Genomic DNA, 19,411 nt, shown 5'->3' with positions numbered 1-19,411 from the left:
GTAGTCTGCCCTCTTCAAACTAGATCCACAGTTGGGTGTTCAGTGTATCAAAAAGCACCCAGAGGAGACCGACCAGAGCCTCAGCGAAAGGCTTCCATTCGTGCCTTATGAGCATTGTCTGAAGGAACTGGTCCTGTTTAGCTTTGGGAAGAAAACACTTGGGGAGATCATGGTCTCTGTGGTCATATACTCGAAGGGCCATCAGATGGAAGAAGGCTTCCATCTGCTCTGCTCAGGCCCAGAGGGCAGAACCAGAAAGAACCAGTAGAACCATTTTTCAGAGGACAATTTAGACTCCACGTCAAGAAAAACTTCCTAATAATTAGACCAGTAGAGAAGTAGGACGAGCTGTTCAGAAACAGAAGAGGCCATCATTCCCCCTTTTTGAGCAGAGGCTGGATAAGCTCTCATCAAGTAGTCTACAGTGGAGATTCTTGTCTGGTTATGGGTGGGACTAGAAGTCCACTGAGGTCCCTCCCAACTTGGACATCCCATAGGATGGGACAGCAGAGATAGATCTTTGTACTCCAAATTCATTTTTTACTGTGCACTAGATCCTGAGCTGGCAAAGGACTTTGGACAAAGGAAGACATTTAAGAGATTAGGATTTTAGAATCCTTGAGTCTGAGATTTAGAGTTGGATGGAGTCTTATAGATGAACTAGTCCAAACTTCTGATCTTTAGTGAAGCACAGAGAGGTTTCAATTTGCCCAGGGTCACACAGCAAGTAAATGTGTTCTTACGGTTATTTTCTTGGGGCAGGGAAGGGGCAGTGGCCAATGGCCAGGGAAGATATCTTCAGTGTCTGCTTAGGTGACCAGTGTCTGGTCCTACCTTCAGACCTTTTCCAATTTTTGAGCCTCGCTGACCTCTTCTCTTTTTTGCATAGACCATGGACATGGAAGATGACCCACTGCTGCAAGAGGCTTGGCTAGATGAGGAAGAAGAAGAGGGGGCAGAAGGAGAGAGCCCTGTGGGATCCCAGAAGCAAGAGCCAGACCCTGGGGTGAGCAGGCAGTGTTGCTGGAGCTCCCAGGTCCCACATATCTTGCCACCAGCCTCTGGATTCTGGAGCACCTTAGGTTGGGCCTTCACCAACCCATACTGCGCGGGGCTTGTCCTCTTCCTTGGTTGTGCCATCCCAACAGCCTTAGCAGCCCTCATGTTTTTACATTACCCAGCCCTGGACATCGATATCTCATACAATGCCTTTGAGATCCGCAACCATGAGGCCTCCCAACGCTTTGACGCCCTGGCCCTGGCCCTCAAGTCCCAGTTTGGTTCCTGGGGGCGCAATCGGCGTGACTTGGCTGACTTCACTTCCGAGACCTTGCAGCGACTCATCTCAGAGCAGCTACAGCAACTACATCTTGGAAACAGCTCCCGGCCGCCTTCCCGCCTCCGCAGGGCTATCCCCATGCCCCATCCCAGCGGACATCGACTGTGGCAGGAGAGCCTGGTGGCCAATGGCAACCCACGTCCCCAGAAGGATGTTGCCGTCAACCAGAGTGGATGCCACCTTGGCGTCACCCCAGGCCCAATGGGATCTGGGCCAGATCAAAGTAGACATCCTGATCCTCCACCCCTTGGGATGTCCCAGCCCAATCAGAGTGGGAGACTCCGAAGGGGCACCTCTCACTGGGACTACTCTCGGGCTTATGTGAGTGCCAATACCCAGACCCATGCCCACTGGCGCATTGAACTCATCTTTCTGGCCAGGGGTGACACGGAGAGGAACATCTTTACCACAGAGAGGCTGGTCACAATCCATGAGATTGAAAGAAAGATCATGGACCATCCAGGCTTCCGGGAGTTCTGCTGGAAGCCTCACGAGGTCCTCAAAGATCTGCCTCTGGGCTCCTACTCTTACTGTTCCCCACCCAGTTCTCTGATGACCTATTTCTTCCCCACAGAAAGGGGGGGCAAGATCTACTATGATGGGATGGGCCAAGATCTGGCCGACATTCGGGGTGAGAAACCTTTTAAGGTGTGGGAACTGGGAAGGGATTGGGCCAGAGGTTGGGAAGGAACTGTGGGAGGTACTGGAGACAGTGGTGGTCTAGGGAAGCCAAGGTTTAGGAAAAGAGTAGAGATGGAGTAAGAACTAAGAGGGAGACTGGAGGTGGGGTTTGGGTATGAGAGAGGCTGAAGCCCAAGGGGAGTCAATCCATGGCTCTCATCCCAAGAAGCACTTGATAGGATTATTGTTGGTGTTAATGGACCTAGCCTTTAAGTGTTTAGGGAGCTCCCTCAGAATGAGACATTTACTCTACCAATGCCAGCACTTTTCCTGTAATTTAGGGTCTTAGAAAGTTACCTGGGGTGCCAAATGGTTAAGTGACTTGCCCAGGGTCACATAGTCAGTATGTGTCCAAGCTAGAACTGAAGCCCATTGAGATGAAGTGATTTTTCCAAGGTCACAGAGGGAGGAAATGACAAGAGCCAAGATTTGAGCCTAATTGCTTTTATTCCAAATCTAGGGATTTCTTTGACTTAAAAAAAAAAATGAAAGCTAGATTTGAGATCTCCAAGAAGACTTTTAATTCTAAGTGATGGGAATATTTGGAAAGAAGCTCAAGATGTTTAGGGACTTTTCTGGCCTTTAGGGTGACATCCTAAAAGTTTGATAAATCTCAAATCATCCGTCTGTGGGTTTCAGAAAGAGAGAGAGAAAAAGAGCTTGGATTTGAAGGGATCATTATTAGACTGCCAATGGTGGAGTGCCTATCTGAAGAAATGAGAAAGATGGTGAGGAGGAGATTCCCTTTACTACTAACTGTGTGATCTTGGACAAATCACTTCCCTTATGAGTCCTTTACAAAATGGAGAGGCTATGTATCAGACTATTCATCAGAGAGTAGGGTAGAGTGAAGAGAAGGATAAAATTTGAATTCTGAAACATCAAAAAACAATTGTCAAAAATTGTTTATGTGCATAACTGAGAAATTTTCAAATTCTTTTAATTTAAAAAGTAAATGACACCAAAATCCATGTTAAATTTTTTAAAATAAGGGAGTGGGACAGCTAAGTGGTTCAGTGTTTTGAGAACTAGGACTAGAGATGGGAGGTCCTGGGTTCAAATCTGGCCTCAGGCACTTCCTTGCTATGTGATCCCGGGCAAGTCACTTAACCCTCAGTGCCTAGTCTTTACCACTCTTCAGTCTTGGAACAAATACTTAGTATTGCATCTAAGACAGAAGGTAAGGGTTTTTTTAAAAATGAAGTGCTTGGACAAGATAATTTCTCGAATGCACCCTAAATGCCCACCAGCTCTAAATCACATGACAAAAAAAGAAAATAAAGGGGACAATTGGACCAATATCATGTTTGTCCCTAGTATATCCAGAGAAGATAAAGGATCATAAGATCATATATTCAGAGCCAGAAGGAACCTCAGAGACCATCTAATCCAATCCTCAAATTCTACAGATGAGGAAACTGAGGCCTAGAGGCTTGCCAAAGGTGACCATAGTGACCATCATAAGCAGATTTTCCAACTTCAAAGGGAGTGGTCTTTCCACTGTACCACAGTGTTTCAGAGTATACCTTGAGTTAAGTCCAAAGCCATAGAAAGAGTGGACTGGGGCAATTCCTATTCTCATATGTCTCCCTATCCCTCCAGGTTCCCTAGAGCTGGCCATGACTCACCCAGAATTCTACTGGTATGTGGATGAGGGTCTATCGGCTGAGAACTTAAAGAGCTCCCTCCTCCGAAGCGAGATCCTGTTTGGAGCTCCTCTTCCCAACTACTATTCTGTGGAAGATCGCTGGGAGGAACAGAGGACCAAGTTTCAGAGCTTTGTGGTCACCTACGTAGCGATGTTGGCCAAGCAGTCGACGAGGTGAGAGGCGCCATCCTAGGGGTTGAGGGGGGCAGAGGGGATGTGGGACTGCTGGGATATGAGAGTAGAGATTCCAGTCATTGGTATGGTATGTGGGCCATCAACAAGGCTGATCTCACAGAATCTCTAAACTGGAAGAGACCACATAGGTCTTGGAGTCCAATCCTTATTTGAACAGGATCGCCCACTATGCCATCTTGGACAAGTCCAATGTATGTGGCGGGGTGGAGGAGTACTAATTCCAGGGACAATCCATTCCACTTTGGGGCACCTCTTTCTTCCATCAAGGCAAGTTCTGCATCTCTGTAATTCCCACCACCCTAATTCTACCTTAGCTTTGCTCTCTGAGACCAAACAAGTCTGATGCCACTTCCACAGGACAGCTCTTCAAATATACGAAAGAAAGCAACCATCATACTCCACCCTACAACCCCTAAGTCTTCTCTTCACCAGGTTACACTTCCCTGGTTCTTCATCTGGCTTACCTCTACCCTCAGGGGAAACTGGAGGAAGAATATGCTGTGGAGGCCAGGGCAGACACTCAGGGTCATTAGTTCAGTAAGCCTGAATGGCACCTTTCTACTGGGAGGTAAGCCATGGGAAACAACTACAATCCCCCAAGCAAAGGACAGGCAGTTTAGGACTGATCTGCACCCCCTTCCCCAAGAAGCTGGGGCACTGGAAAAGTTGTATAGTATAGTAAAGGATTGCTGGTTTTTGGAGTAAGAAAATTGAGATTCAAACCCTGATACTACTCTTTACTGTTGGTGTGACCTTGGGTAAGTCACTTTCTGGATCTCAGTTTTCTCATCTGAAGTCAAAATTTTGACTAGAGAATCTCTAAGCAGCCTTCCAGTTCTCAATCTTAAGGTTTAATATTAACAACTTACTGTGTAATTACAGCAACCAATTCCATCCCCAAAGAAAAGATGAAAAATGCACAACCCCTTCCTTTTTTGGAGAGATGGAAGACTGGGTGTGGAACATTGAATATGCTGTCAAATTTGATTGATGAGTTGGTTAGTGGTCCAGAACTGATTTTCCCCCTCTATATTTTTTATTCTTTGCTATAAGGGATGGCTAACTGGGCAGAGTGGGGAGGACATTTGTAAATGAAGGTAGAAGGAAAACAAAATATATCCATTGAAATAAAAAACAACAAGGAGAGAATTGGGGAAAATACCAATAGTTTGCATCTCTACACTGTTTTTTGGCTTACAAAGCCCCTTCTCAAAGCTCTCTGCAATAGACAGCAAGAATATTCTTATGTCCATTTTACAGATGAAGAAACTAAGGTTCATTCAAAAAGGTTTTTAAAGCCTCAGAATATAGTTTAAGAGTCCTTCCTATTAGAGGGTGCAGAGAGCTCCTCCCAAAGCCTCCATTTAGGGGGTAGTACAGTCCAGCCATCTCTTCATTTCCCACTCCTCTATACTATTTTTGGATTTCTCCGTCTTGCCTCAATCCCCTTTCAGCTTCCTTTTTTTGTGTCATCTTTCCCCATTAGATTGTAGGCTCCTTGAGGGCAGAGACTCTTTTTCACTGTCCCACCTTCCTCCCAATAACAGACCATTGACAGAAGTATGGAGAATAGTTTAAAAGGTGGTAGGGATGAGGAAGAGGGGGCCATGGAGGTAAAAGAAAGGGCTAGATCATAGGGCCATAGACCTAGAGATGAAAGAGACCTCACAAGTCATCTGGTCCAACCTCCTTTTATTTTACAGAGGAGGAGACAAAGGACCAAAGAGATTAAGATATGCAAGGTCATCTCCATAACAGGGAGGATTAGAACCCAGACCCTGTGATCCCAAATCCATTGTTCATAACTTTGGATCACAAGGACCCTTTCTAGATTACAACTTCTAAAAACCCCCACCACCCATGTGTCTTCTTTACGCTCCCAGGTATTAGCTCCATCACCCTCCTGGAAGTGGGGCTCTCTTTTGTCTCTGGGTAACCACAAGATGGCCCCATGGGTGGAAGGGTCAGGAAAAGCGCCCTCAGCCTAGGATGGGGAGAAAGATCGGAAAGATTCCGACAGCAGAAATGAATGAATGAGCATGGTGGATTACTATTGTGTGCTTTAATTATCCAGGAAGACCTCCTCTGGGACTGGTAAATCACACAACATGAAGGCCCTGAATGGGTTGGGGCCAGGCCCCTGTCACTCCCTCTTAGAACCAGCAATGATTAAGATTCCAGGTAGACTATAAGAACTCCATTAATGTCCATCCATAGGCAAGAGGGGTGGCTGGCTGGATAATTTACTGGGTCTTCTCCCTCCTCTGCTTTTCCTTCACTTCTTCCTGGGGTTTCTAGGGTAGCTCAGAAGTGCCTGCAAGAGAAGAGTGATGGCCTCATCCCACACCATCTCCTCCCTCCCCTTCAGGGCTATTAGAAGCAGTAAGCTGGAAGGGGTGGCCCATGTGGCCCAGTGAAAAGAGCAATGGATTTGGGTCGGCGGGACTTGCTGCCCCGAGGACCTTGTACATCCTGTTCTCTCTGACTCCCCAACTGTAAAGTAAATGGACCAGATGACCCATGGGGTCACTTCCAACTCTAGACCTATGGTCCTATCATTTAACCCATACCTTTGCCTCCATGGCCCCACTACTTTCACTTAAACCCTAAACCCCACAATACCTCTGCATCTGCCCTGTTATTGGGAAGCAGGAAGGAAGAAGAGTCTCTGCTTCAGGGTGAAAGGTCCTGGGTGCAAAACCCAATAGCCATGCAATTTAATGCCCAGGGTGGGGGGCTTTTCGCCCTCTCCAGGCCTCAGGTTCCTCATGTGTAAAATAACAGAATTGAACTAACTGATCTTTAAGGTACCTGCCACTCAAAACCCCAAATTCTAGGAGAATGGAAGCCCCTGGAAGGGAAGGGTGGTTTTTGTTTCTGAGTCTCCATGGCCATACATTATACATTATAGATAGTTAATAAATGCTTCTTGATTGGTTAAATGGGTGAATAATACTCTGCTTCCTCCTCGAAAGGTCTAAACAATGTAACTCCCCACCCAATTCTATCCCAAACGTGGGCATTCGTCTCATTGATCTCAGGAGGAGCTTCTATCTGTGTATCAGGGGTGTCTTCACCACTCTACTGGAAATATCCTTCCACCCCTATCCTACTCTTCTGACTGATGGAAATTATATTTAGTTCTTCATATTTCATATTAATGGAGGGAAGCAGTGCCTTGGGTGATCCAAACCTTTATTCATTCTCTCAGTACTGATTAAGAACCTATATTGTATAAGGCTATGTGCTAGGTACTATAGAGATTCAAAGATGAACAAGCGAATGTCCCTGATCTCAAGGAGCTTACAGTATACAATAATGGGAAATGAGACAAGGAAGTAGTGATGAAGATAAAAGGGAAATAAGATTAAAGAAGCTTGAATGATTCAAGGCAGGAGAGATAGCTTCCAGTGAGGGGGATTAGAGAAGACTTCCTAGAGGGGGCAGACCCTGAATTGGGTCTGAAGGAAGGGAATGTTGTTAAGAGGCAGAAATAGTCCATTCCAGACATGTGAGAGCCTAGACCAGTGATGGTGAACCTTTTAGAGAGAGAGTGCCCAAACTGCAACTCTCACACTACATGTGAGCCCTCCCCCAGACAGGGGAGGGAGGAAGTGCTTCCATTGGGCTGCTTGGCAGAGGGGCCAGTCATGTGAGAAATGTCCTCAGGAAACATAGAGAGGGGGAGGGAAACAGCCCCCTCTGGCATGAGTGCCATAGGTTTGTCAACATAGGCCTAGACAAATCCATCAAGTTTGCTCTTTGTTTTTTGAAGCACTCTGCATTTGTTGTTGTTGTGAATGGTGGTTCAGGCTAGCTAGCAGTATAAGAGCCAGAAGTAGATGTCCCAATAGGGGGAATTTGGTTTGGGAGAAAAAGTTGGCCATGGATAAATCATAGTATATATAAGGAAGAAATGAGTGCCCAATTTAAATCTATTGCAATCTGATGGCTCACCCCACAAATGGAAAAAAGAAAAAAAGAAGGAAGGAAGGGAGGGAAGGAAGAAATGCATTTATTAAGTACTTACTCTGTGCCAAGCATTATTCTAAGCTCTAAAGATACAAGTAAAAAAGAGGGGATCAGGAGATAACATTCTTTTTTAAAAATTTCATACAGTAGTTTTATTTTTTTAATTTTTTAATTAATTAATTTAGAATATTTTTCCATGGTTACATGATGCATGAATCTTTCCCTGCCCTCTTCCTTCCCCCCCTTTGAGCCGACGAGCAATTCCACTGGGTTTTACATGTATCATTGTTCAAAACCCATTTCCATATTATTCATATTTGTAAAAGAATGATAATTTTAAGTCAAAATCCCCAATTGTATACCCATCAAACCACGTGATCAATCATAATTTTTTCTTCTGCATTTCTACAAGGAGATGGCATTCTAAGGGGTGATACAAAGCACTTAGGGGAGTGGTGGCCAAGGAGGGTGCATTAGTCTGAAAGTCAGAAAGATGGTGAGTGGAGTCATGAGGGAGTAGATTGTCACACTCTTTCCAGGAGGAATGACAATATTCATTTAATTATAATTCCAGAACTGGAAAGGAGGGGGAATGGGGGGCTGAAGGAGAGGGAAGAGGAAGGTATGGAATGACTGGCTCATGAGAAGAGGAGCAATCCCTGTGATGCAAAATAACCACGTACTCTCTTCCATGGATGATGGCCAATCCCAAATTCTGCTCCCTCAATCTCCTCTCTCCTCCCTCCTCTCAGCAAAGTCCAAGTCCTGTATGGGGGTACAGATCTCTTTGACTATGAGGTACGAAGGACCTTCAATAACGACATGCTCCTGGCTTTCATCAGCAGTAGCTGCATCGCTGCTCTGGTCTACATCCTCACCTCCTGTTCAGGTACGATTCCCCTCTACCTCCTTCCCTACACAGGCTTCACCTCCCACTGTCTGGTCCCAGATGACCAAACATCTCATCTAGTCTAACCTTTATCAACCTCTGGATTGGTTATAACCTTTTGCCAGCCCAACCGAAATGGGTCAGATAACTGGGCTGGCAGCATGGCAAGCTCATTAGAGCGTTGGGTCAGGAAATTCTGGGTTCCGATCTCACCTTCACACCTACTAGTTCTGCGACTCTGGGAAATTAGTTAACTCGCTACTACCTCTATTTCCTCATCCATGAGATGAGGAAAACAATAACACTTCCCACACAAGTTTGAGAATCAGACTAGATGAGGTACTTAAGCCATCATTATTATTCATAATGAATAAATCATGAAATAAAAACAATGAACAAAAACTATATCTAGATCCCATTTCCCATGGAGACTCCAACAGGGAAGAATGTGGTTGTCCTCCATGACTTCCTCAAAATGTTAGAAAGAACCACGTTATCGTGAAAAGAGCATCTGACTTGGAGCAGAGCTGGGTTCAAATCCCAAATTTGCCTGCCCCTTACCAGCTCTGTCAGCACTGGCCAGATAGTGTAGCTCTCTGAGTTGCAGTGCTTCACAGATCTGAAAATACCATAGAAATGTGACTCATTTTAAAGATTTCTCCTCTCTATCTCACCCCTCCCATCCAGCTCCCAAGGGCTCCCAGAGTCTCTGAAAATAAGAGAGTTCTAAGGTGCTTCCCAGCCCTAAAATTCTAACATTTTATGTTTTTTAAGTAAAATATCTTCCAGTTCTTACTTGACTTGGCTTGACTTACTTGGTCTCTGTGATGCCTCCTAGCTCTGTCATTCTTTGTTCTAAGTTCCTTTCCCAGGTTCTGTCAGATCCTATCAGACTCTATCATTTTATTTTCTTTTTTTTTTTTAAACCCTTACCTTCCTTCTTGGAATCACTACTGTGTACCAAGGCAGAAGAGTGGTAAGGGCTAGGCAATGGGGGTTAAGTGACTTGCCCAGGGTCACCCAGCTGGGAAGTGTCTGAGGCCAGATTTGAACCCAGGACCTCCCATCTCTAGGCCTGGCTCTCAATCCACTGAGCCACCCAGATGCCCCCTGCCATTCTATTTTCTAAAGAATGAAACCTTCTGACAAATCCTATAATTCAATGGTTGCTAAGGTCCTTTCAGTTCTAAAGTTCCCAAACTGGGGCCTTTGGTCTTTTTCCCTCTCTCCCTCCCCATCACTGACCTGGCACTCCTCTTAGGTAAAATAAGCCTGACTTTTCAGGTAGTTTTCAAACCCTGCCTCACCCCATTCCCACTGGACTTACCCATCTTTGGGTCTTCTCTAGTTGGCCTTCTACATGCATCTTTCTTGAGATTCTCAGACCTGACTGGTCCCCCGCCTACCCCGTGCTATTAGGTACTTGTAGGATGTCCACCCGTTTCCTACCAGAGCCATGTTTGTTTGATTTGCCCTCCCCCCTCCCCTTGCATGTTAACATTGGATATCTTCTGCCTTGTTTTCATAGCTGCCATTCAGCTGGACCTATCTGCATTCCAGGCCCAAGCCCTGGTGGGAGGGAGGATGGGGATGATGAAGGAAGGGAGGAAGGGTGATCCCTGGAGTTAAGCTCTAAGTCAGGAGAGTGGTGAAGGCTAGGAAATGCAGGTTAAGTGATTTGGCCAGGGCCACACAACTAAGACGTGTCAGGCCAGATTTGAACCTGGATCTTCCTGACCCCAGGTCTGGCCCACTATCCACCCTAAGATGCTCTCTTAAATAGCTTGATGCTTAGGTATGTTAACACTGTGATTGCTCATTTGTTTAGAACTTTGGAATTTTGTCTAATTTTGTTAACCCTTACCTTCGGCCTTAGAAGCAATACTGGGGGCAGCTGGGGGGCTCAGTGGATTGAGTCAGGCCCAGAGATGGGAGGTCCCAAGTTCAAATCTGTCCTCAGATACTTCCCAGATGTGTGACCCTGGGCAAGTCACTTGACCCCCATTGCCTAGCCCTTACCACTCTTCTGCCTTGGAACCAATACGTAGTATTGCTTCCAAGATGGAAGGTAAGGGCTTAAAAGGAAAAAAAAAGCAATACTAAGTGTTTTTTTCCAAAGCAGAAGAGTTGTAAGGGCTAGACAATGACGGTTAAGTGACTTGTCCAGGATCATACCTTTCTCTATTAATAATAATAATAGTAGATAACATATACATAGTATTTACTATGTGCCAGGCACTGTGCTAAGCACTTTACAATTATTATCTCATTCGATGATCACAACAATCCTAGGAGATAGGTGCTACAATTATGCCCATTTTACAGATGAAGAAACCCAGGTAAATAGAGGTTATGTGATTTGGTCAGGGTCACACAATGACCCTGAGGTCATATTTGAACTCAGGTCTTCCTGACTCCAGGTCTATCACTCTATGCATTGTGATACCTAACTGCCTACTAAATCATAATATTATAAAAATGAGAATATTTTCAAATAATTTATAATTTTATAGTAATTAAATTATATTTTAATTTAATTGAGATTATAATATCACATTGTGTTGATGTTACAATCGATAATAATTACTAATGGCAAAATAGATGAGTGGCGACATGGCCTAGTATGTAGAGATTTGACCTCATAGTCAACAAGACTTGAGTTCAAGTCCAGTCTTTGACACATACTTGCAAGTCATCGGATGACTCAGTGTCCCAGGCTACTTTCTAGTGGTCTAAAATGAAGAGCAATTGTTCATCTGTCTTTTTCATCAGAAGTTCCCTACTCTATACTAATAAAATCACAGGTCTGGACCACATTATAATAGTGATGATGATAAATGTATCCTAACAAAAACACATTTAGTAGGGATAGCTGGGTAGCTCAGTGAATTAAGAATCAGGCCTAGAGAGAGGAGGTCCTGGGTTCAAATCTGGTTTCAGACACTTCCCAGTTGTGTGACCCTGGGCAGGTCACTTAACCCCCATTGCCTAGCCCTGAGAGCTCTTCTGCCTTAGAACCAATATGCAGTGTCAATTCCAAGTTGGAAAGTAAGGGTTAAAAAAAAAAGCATCTAGTACAAATAAAACACAGGAACCTTCTCCCTAAGGCAGCTACAGAAGAATAAACATTTCCTTGCCAGAAAGGAGAAAGAGGAAGGGTATTCACTCAGAGCACATGATAAATTGGTTTAGAAAAAACCTCCAGAGATACTCATGGAACAAGAAGCCGTCTCTTCATTAAGCAATAGTGAAAATTGATAAAAGGTACCCACCATTGGATTTGTCAAATGCAACTGAAGGTAGCTTACCTCCAGACGGAGACTGCGAAATGGCTGAGATCCAAGAGCAGAATCAACAGGCCCTCCATGGGCGACATCTGCATGAACTCAGCCAACAATATGTCACCAAAGAAACACAGAACAAATGATTGAGTCATGCGGATTTGTTTGTGGAAGTAGAATGGCTTATGATAGCAATTCAAGAACAGTGCATTGCCAGTAGAAATTATAGAAGGATTATCTCCAAGGAGCTCAGTCATACTGATCAATGCAGATGGATGCAATTGATGGAGGGAAACAATAGAAGCTGGAACTCATCACTAAGGCTGTAAAAATTTAGCGCCTACCCCAAACCTTGCAAGGCACAAGCAGGTACCTAGAATGATAAAACAAAAGCTCAATATCTTTCACAGAGGAACAGATGACAAAGCCTTGTGCTATAAATATAGATGCTCAAAATAGCTTTAATTAAGCCACTAAACAGAACCCAAACACTAAACTGGACTGGAATTGTGCCATTAACAGAGACTTATCTGTTGCCCCCAATTGCCCAGAGAGAACACTGATCCATAAAAAAACTTCAGAGCAGCATTTTTAATAGGCGCTGCCATACCAAATATTCACAATGTCCAAGCTACATATAATGAAATGGTTTAAAAACATAGAGTACTAGAAGAGGAGGTTTGGAAATTTGGGGAGTAGGAGGAATGTGTGTCACATTTATTATCATGTCTTCTGCCAAGGATGCATTCAGGGAGCCTAAAAAGATGAACTGAAAGGGCAAAGTCAAGATGGCAGAGTGAGCAGAAGCATTAAAGTCTAGTGCTCACCCTCTCCTCCTCAACAGAGATCTAGGAAGTGCACCAGAAAGACTGAAATCTGATTGGGAAAAGCAAGAAGTCACAGTGAGTCATTTTTCCTGGTCAGTTCAACTTAAAAAGACAGACAGAGGTCTATAGACACTGGGGATGCAGTTTGGCAGGAGTGCATAATGGTTGGGAGCATTCCATCACCCAGGGAATGAGGGAGGGCCAAAAGGGCACCAGAAAGAGATCCCAAGGGATTTCCAAGTGAGTGCAGGGTATAGAAAGATGTGTCACCCATTACACATTGCCAGATCACAGATTTAAGGTAGAAAGGAGTAGTCATGAGCATTGTCCTTAGCTATGTATTGAGCACAGAACAAGTTTGGGGAAATACAGGAGGAGAACACAGCATCCCAGTCCAAAAGGGAGCCAGAAATTCAGTCATTCTGAACCTGGAAAGCCTCCCAGAGGGTTAATAGTGGTTGAATCAAACAAAAATTTGCTGAAACTCCCAACCAGGAACAAGTTGAATGGGGTCAGGAACTTGCAGAGCCTGTACTGGGAGAGCAGTGAACAACTCCTCCCTTGATTCTCCCCCTTCTCATTTTGGTAGCATTTAAAACTTGCATGCCCCCAACATAAGTTGTGAAAGCAACAATAGGATTTAAGAGGACAAAAATTCAGGCCAAAATTTTCCCTTACCCTAGAAAAGTGCAGAGTCTAGCAATACCATAAAATCTAAAGTTAAGAGGTAGGTGAGCAAACAAGAAAGAACCTGACCATAAAGAACTATTATGGAGCCAGGAAAGCTCAAGATACAAACACAGAAGAGAATGACTCGAAACATCTACCAGCAAAGCCTCAAAGATAAATGTAACTTGAACACTAGTCCAACAAGAAATCCTAGAAGAGGTAAAAGCAAAAGTTAAAGAAGGAACTAAAATTATTTTCAAAACCAAATGAGAACAGTGGAGGGGAAAATGGGAAAAGAGGCAAGAGCTAGTCATGAAAAGATAACAGCAAATAACCCCTTGAAAATTAGAATTGGCCAAAATAAAAAATAAAGTTAAAAAATGAAGAAAATGTAAGAAAATATAAACTATCTTATAGGAAAAATAACTGATATATAAAAGAGATGAAGGAGAGATATTTTAGGAATTATTGCACTACCTAAAAGCCAGTAAGAGAGATGAGGTGACATGTTTAGAACTCACATTGAATTATAGTAAGTAACCTTTTATCTACTTATGCAATAGGCCATAGATAATTTTTTTAAAAAAGAGTAATAGCAAGATAGAGCTTGTCCCAGGACTTATTTCTATCTGAACCCCCATCAATAGACACTGAGGATGGAGTTTGGCAAGAATGCACAATGGTGGGGAGCATTCTAATTATCACCCAGGGATTGAGAGAGGGCCAACAAGGCACCAGAAAGAGATTCCAAGGGATTTTTAAGTGATTTCTGGTAGGTGCCAGCTGGAACTGTGTAACACACCACCCTGTGTCAGGTGAAATATTATAGTAGTAAATGAGCTTCTGGAAGATGCAGTCACACATCTCTCTCCTTTCCTCTCCCAGGTCCAGAGTAATAGTTTTTTTTCCAACTGAATCCCAGGGATTCTAACTCAACCAGGCTCAGAAGATTCCAGTCTCATGTCCCTGTCCATTGCTCCTATTTCCTAAGTTTTAGATCCAAGGTAGAGAAGAGTAGTAATAATGATCAGTATCCCTAGCTGTGTATTTTAAATACTAGTACTCTCTCCTCAGAATGATGGGAAAGATAATAATAATATTTAAATGTACTGACTGCTCTTATAGCTCATCTGAGATGGGCATGTGCTTATTACCATTCTACTGGAGGAATAAAGAGTGGCTGGCTATATTTCCCATGTTTGGAAGTTTTCTGATCCTCATTTAGTTGGGATCAGCTCTCTGTAAATTGCCATCTAAGATCTTTGGAATTGGAAGAACCTTCAAAGGCCATCTAATGGAATCCCCTCATTTTATAGGGAAGCTTACAAAGTCTCAGAGAAATTAAATGACTGTCTCAAACTCACAGATGTGATGCAAGCTGGCAAAGAGTAGGAGATTCTGTTCCTGAAGGGTGACTCCCTACAAAGTCTCTGGGGACTCAGCTCCATTCTCTGTCTTTGGTGTTTTTGTTTTTTTGTTTTTTGTCTATTCCAGTCCTTATCTTTGGGACCCATGCAAACATAGTGTGTTGAGGACTTCCCGAGCAGCTGGTCCTCTCATCTTTTCCCCAGAAGTCTCACCTCACCTGTTCCTCTCTGTTTTGTCATGCAGTGTTCCTGTCTTTCTTTGGGATTGCCAGCATTGGCCTGAGCTGCCTGGTTGCCTTGTTCCTCTACCATGTTGTTTTTGGAATCCAGTACCTGGGCATCCTCAACGGTGTGGCTGCTTTTGTCATTGTAGGCATTGGTGAGTTGTCTCGGGCTGTTGGGGATGACTTTATACTCCTTCCTCTTCTTCCCATCAACTTCTGGGTGGGATGTGGAGGGTCTAGAAGTTTCTTCACATCTTCATCAAAGGGTAGCAGTCAGGAATGTGCCGGATGAATTAGGTGATGATGGGCACAGTGGCGGGAGCTCAGTAACATGATTAATGGGTCCAATACCCTAAGAACCCAGATCAGGTCAGAAAGCAGGAATTTTCTGATGTTCTTAGGCCTCCAAGCCCTATAGACTGAGGCAAATGAGATGTCCCTTCTTTCAAAAGTGCCTCTAACCCCTGCCCTGCCTGGGTTGCCTCCTATAGGTGTGGATGATGTCTTTGTCTTCATTAACACCTACCGCCAGGCCACCCACCTGGAGAATCCACAGTTGCGCATGATCCACACCATCCAGACAGCGGGCAAGGCCACTTTCTTCACTTCCTTGACCACTGCTGCTGCCTATGCAGCCAACATCTTCTCCCAGGTGGGCAGCTTGTGTTCTCTGCTCTAGCTTGAGCATACACAGACCCTTTCTGGAACCTGGGAGCCATCTATACTCTTAGGACTAGCTTAGATCCTCAGCTTCCTGTCATTTGTGGGGTGGTTTATCCATGGCACCCTGGATGGGCCTTCCCTCCCCTCCACACCCACCCTGACCTCCCCACTAGCTATAGGAGCCAATATTCCCACTGTTTAGTCTTTGCACCACTCAATTCCCCACCATGCCTCTAGTTTCTTTCAAATTGTCCCTGCCTCCCTTCCCTCCTCTTCTCTCCCTAGATCTTTGTCTCACCTCCCTTTTAGAGCCAGGGGTATCTGGGCTACATTGCCTGGCTGCTGTCAGAACACAACCAAGATCCTCCTTAACTAACACTATCTTGGGCTGCATCCTGAAGGACAGAGCATCCAGGACTAGGGAGGTGATAGTCCTGCTGTCCCTTGCCCTAGTCAGGACATGTCTGGAACATTGTGCCCTGCTCTGGGAGCCACGTTTTATGGACAGCATCGAGAGGGTCTGGAAGATGTCACCAGCACCAACCAGAGTCAGATCATTTGAAGAGATTGATCATGTTTATCCCAGAAGAGAAGAATTAGAAGAAGCCTGATCACTGCTTCAAGTATCAGCAAGGCTCCCATGTGGATGGGGGATTCGCTTCATTTTGCTTGGCTCTAGAGGACAGAAAAAAAAAGAAAAGAGGAATGAATGGAACTTGGAGAGGATCAGATGAAGCTTAATGGCAGGAAAAGCTTCCTAACAATTAGAGCAGTTCGAAACAGGAATTGTCCTCCCTGGGAGATTGAGATCTCTCTCCTTGGAGGTGACCTTTCAGCTTTATCAGTTTGGTTTGGACTTTGTGGCCTCTGAGGTCCCTCCCAATGCTGAGAAATTGAGCCCTAGCCTGGTAAAATGGCTCCTTGGGGGCTGGGATGTGGGGTTCCAGGAGGTGCTTTGGGCTAGAGGATTCCATTCGAGCCAGCTGCCTACCCCTTAGCTGGGGGCAGATTTGGGCGAGAAGATAGCTTTCCTGGGACTCAGGTCTAACTGGTCCCACTCTCATTGCAGATCCCAGCCGTTCACGACTTTGGCTTGTTCATGTCCCTCATCGTGTCCTGTTGCTGGCTGGCAGTGTTGTTTACCATGCCCGCTGCCCTAGGAATCTGGAACCTCTATGTGGCCCCACTAGAAAGCTCCTGCCAGACAAGGTGAGCCTAGGGACATGGGCAACAATGACAGCAAAATGGGGAAAACAACAACAACAATGGTAATGATGATGATGATGATGATACCTAGCATTTACACTGTGCTACAAATATTTTCTCATTTGCTCCCACAACAATCCTGGGAGGTAGGCGCTATTATTATTTCCATTTTACAAATGAAGAAAAGGAGGCAAACAGAAGTTAAGTCATTGCCCAGGGACACACTACTAGAAATGTCTGGGGCCATATTTGAACTCAAATCTTCCTGACTCCAGGCTTGGTGCTCTATGCACTATGGTGTCCCCTAGTTGCCCTCATAGACACACCCTTCCAGTCCAACTGGACTTCAAGCTGTGCCCATGCCTTTGTATAAGTGGCCTCTTGTGCCTGGGGCACAATCTGCACCTTGTAGAATCCCTAGATTGTCCAAAGCCCAGTTCAGGTACCACTTCCTATATGTGACCTCTGTATAAATGGAATTTTGAACTCTTGGACATCATCCCCCAGAAGTCCTTCAGAATTTCCCAGAATTCCTCTTAATCAGCGTGGTGGAGAGAGGAGAGGAATTCTGGGAAATTCTGAAGGACTTCTGGGGGATGAAGTCCAAGAGTTCAAAATTCCACTTATACAGCTCTCCAGAGCTGCCCAGTTGTTAGCTGTCTCTGCCTCTTGAAATTAATAACCTTAGAATACAGAATGTCCAAGCTGGGAGAAAGGGACCTTAAATTCTAGAATGTCAGAGCTGAGAATGATGGAGATGTCTTAGAGATCATTTTGCCCAAATTCCTTATCCCTCAACTAAGAAAGCTAAATTGGGCAGGTTAAGGTGGCCTGCCCAAAATTGCAACACATGGAAGTGACTGAGGGTGGGGCTAATTGACAGGGATGACAAGGCCAGTGGAGACTCAAACCCAAGCCTTCTCTTTCCTAGTCCATTCCTCATTTGACATATTTTTTGAGATGTGCTTGGTTTTTAAAAATTTTATTTTCATAAGCATTTATTATTTCTCTCACTACCCCGTAATTGAATAATTAAAAAAATGACACCTTCATAACAAATAAACAGAATCCTGCAAAACACATTGCCACATTGGCCATGTCTATAAAGTTATGTCTCAATCTCATTTTAATGGCTCTGAGGCAGGTGGTAGGTGACAAGTTTCAGCTCAAGTTTTCTCATTGCTTCAATCAGAGTATAAAGTCTTCAAAGATGTGTTTCTCTACAATGTAGTTGTCATTGTATAAATTGTTCTCCTGGTTCTGCTCACTTCACCCTGCATCAGTTCACAGAGATTTTCTTGGTTTCCTTTGAAACTTTTCTTCAAAGTTTTATTTCTTATAGCATATCCCATTCCACTCCATCCTGATTTCTTTAGTCATTTCCCAATTAATGGGATTTCCCTTCATTTTCAGTTCTTTGCCACCATGAAAAAAGAGCTGCTATAAATATTTGTGTGCCTTATATGTCCTCTGCCTACTCCTTTGATTTCTTTAGGGCATAGGTCTAGTAGTAATAGAGCTCAGTCAAATCAGATGATTTGGTAACTTTCTGGGCATACTTCTAAACTGTTATCCAGGATGGCTGGACCGATTCCCAGCTCCACTAAGAGTGCTTAGTTTTTAGTGAGCATCTGTGCTGAGGAGGCTAGGAAGAAGCTGAGCCAAATCTAGCCCCGACCTTCCCTATGAGCCCTCAGGGCTACACACTAAATCAGAGACCTTCCTTCCATAGCTGCCACCAGAAATGTGTCCGGAAGAGCTCTCTCCATCTCTCCAGTGGCCTGTTCATCAGTCCAGAACCAGGAGGGATGGGCCCAGCCCAAGGTCCTATGCCCTATCTGGATGATGATATTCCACTGTTGAATGTGGAGGAGGAGCCAGGTGAGATACCCCTCCCCAGACCCTTCCTGCCTCCCCCTGCCCCTACCAGCAGACACCCTAGTATCTAGGCTACTGTGCCTGGCAGCAGGAGGCTGGACGAGATGACCTCTTTGGGCTCCATCTGACCCTCAGATTCTTTGCAGCCTCTACCAGCTAAACAGTGAAACTGCAGTAAAAGACACTCTTCTTCCCTTGTCCCTTTCTTTAGGGATTCCAGAAGGGCACATGCTCAGAAATGAAAATCATGACCTTTTCCTGGGCCACTTTCTTAAGATGGGGCAGGAATCCTTAGACATTCTGCCCTGTGGCCCAGCCCCTATGGAGGTGATCCCCCTACAGCCTTTCCCCAGGGCTCCAAGTCAGAAATAGCTGTCCCCTTTCCCTCATCAGTCACCCTGGAGATGGGGGATGTCCCCCTCGTGTCTGTGCTCCCCGAGAACCTGCAGCTTCCCCTGGAGAAAAGCAGCCGAGGCCAGCTCATCACTCAGCTCCAAGAACTTCTCCACCACTGGGTATTGTGGTCAGCTGTGAAGAGCCGCTGGGTCATTGTGGGTAAGCAGGGCCCCCTC

General features: G+C 44.8%; 1 protein-coding gene and 1 long non-coding RNA gene across 4 annotated transcripts in view; one reads left to right on the top strand and one right to left on the bottom strand.

Annotated features, from left to right (window-relative positions):
- Window positions 1-19,411, top strand: part of DISP3 (dispatched RND transporter family member 3) — a 93,267-nt gene that overhangs the window by 39,355 nt on the left and 34,501 nt on the right. The window contains exons 2-9 of the mRNA XM_001371695.4: window positions 890-1,970; window positions 3,623-3,842; window positions 8,588-8,724; window positions 15,113-15,247; window positions 15,584-15,744; window positions 16,825-16,964; window positions 18,694-18,842; window positions 19,233-19,394. Coding sequence (XP_001371732.2) covers window positions 893-1,970; window positions 3,623-3,842; window positions 8,588-8,724; window positions 15,113-15,247; window positions 15,584-15,744; window positions 16,825-16,964; window positions 18,694-18,842; window positions 19,233-19,394 — 2,182 coding nt within the window. The 5' untranslated portion in view covers window positions 890-892. The remainder of the gene's footprint in view (window positions 1-889; window positions 1,971-3,622; window positions 3,843-8,587; window positions 8,725-15,112; window positions 15,248-15,583; window positions 15,745-16,824; window positions 16,965-18,693; window positions 18,843-19,232; window positions 19,395-19,411) is intronic.
- Window positions 1-19,411, bottom strand: part of LOC103102011 (uncharacterized) — a 52,457-nt gene that overhangs the window by 2,266 nt on the left and 30,780 nt on the right. For 2 of the 3 annotated variants that reach the window (XR_008911568.1, XR_466424.3), the window contains one exon: window positions 16,300-16,430. This is a non-coding gene — a long non-coding RNA (uncharacterized LOC103102011). Of the gene's footprint in view, window positions 1-5,906; window positions 6,178-14,865; window positions 16,431-19,411 lie in introns of those variants that run through there. The other variant, XR_008911569.1, reaches the window with a different exon arrangement.

Source organism: Monodelphis domestica, chromosome 4 (genome assembly GCF_027887165.1).
Source record: "Monodelphis domestica isolate mMonDom1 chromosome 4, mMonDom1.pri, whole genome shotgun sequence".
Lineage (NCBI taxonomy): Eukaryota > Metazoa > Chordata > Mammalia > Didelphimorphia > Didelphidae > Monodelphis > Monodelphis domestica.
The sequence above is the reverse complement of the archived record's forward strand: the minus strand, read 5'-3'. Positions and strand labels throughout refer to the sequence as shown.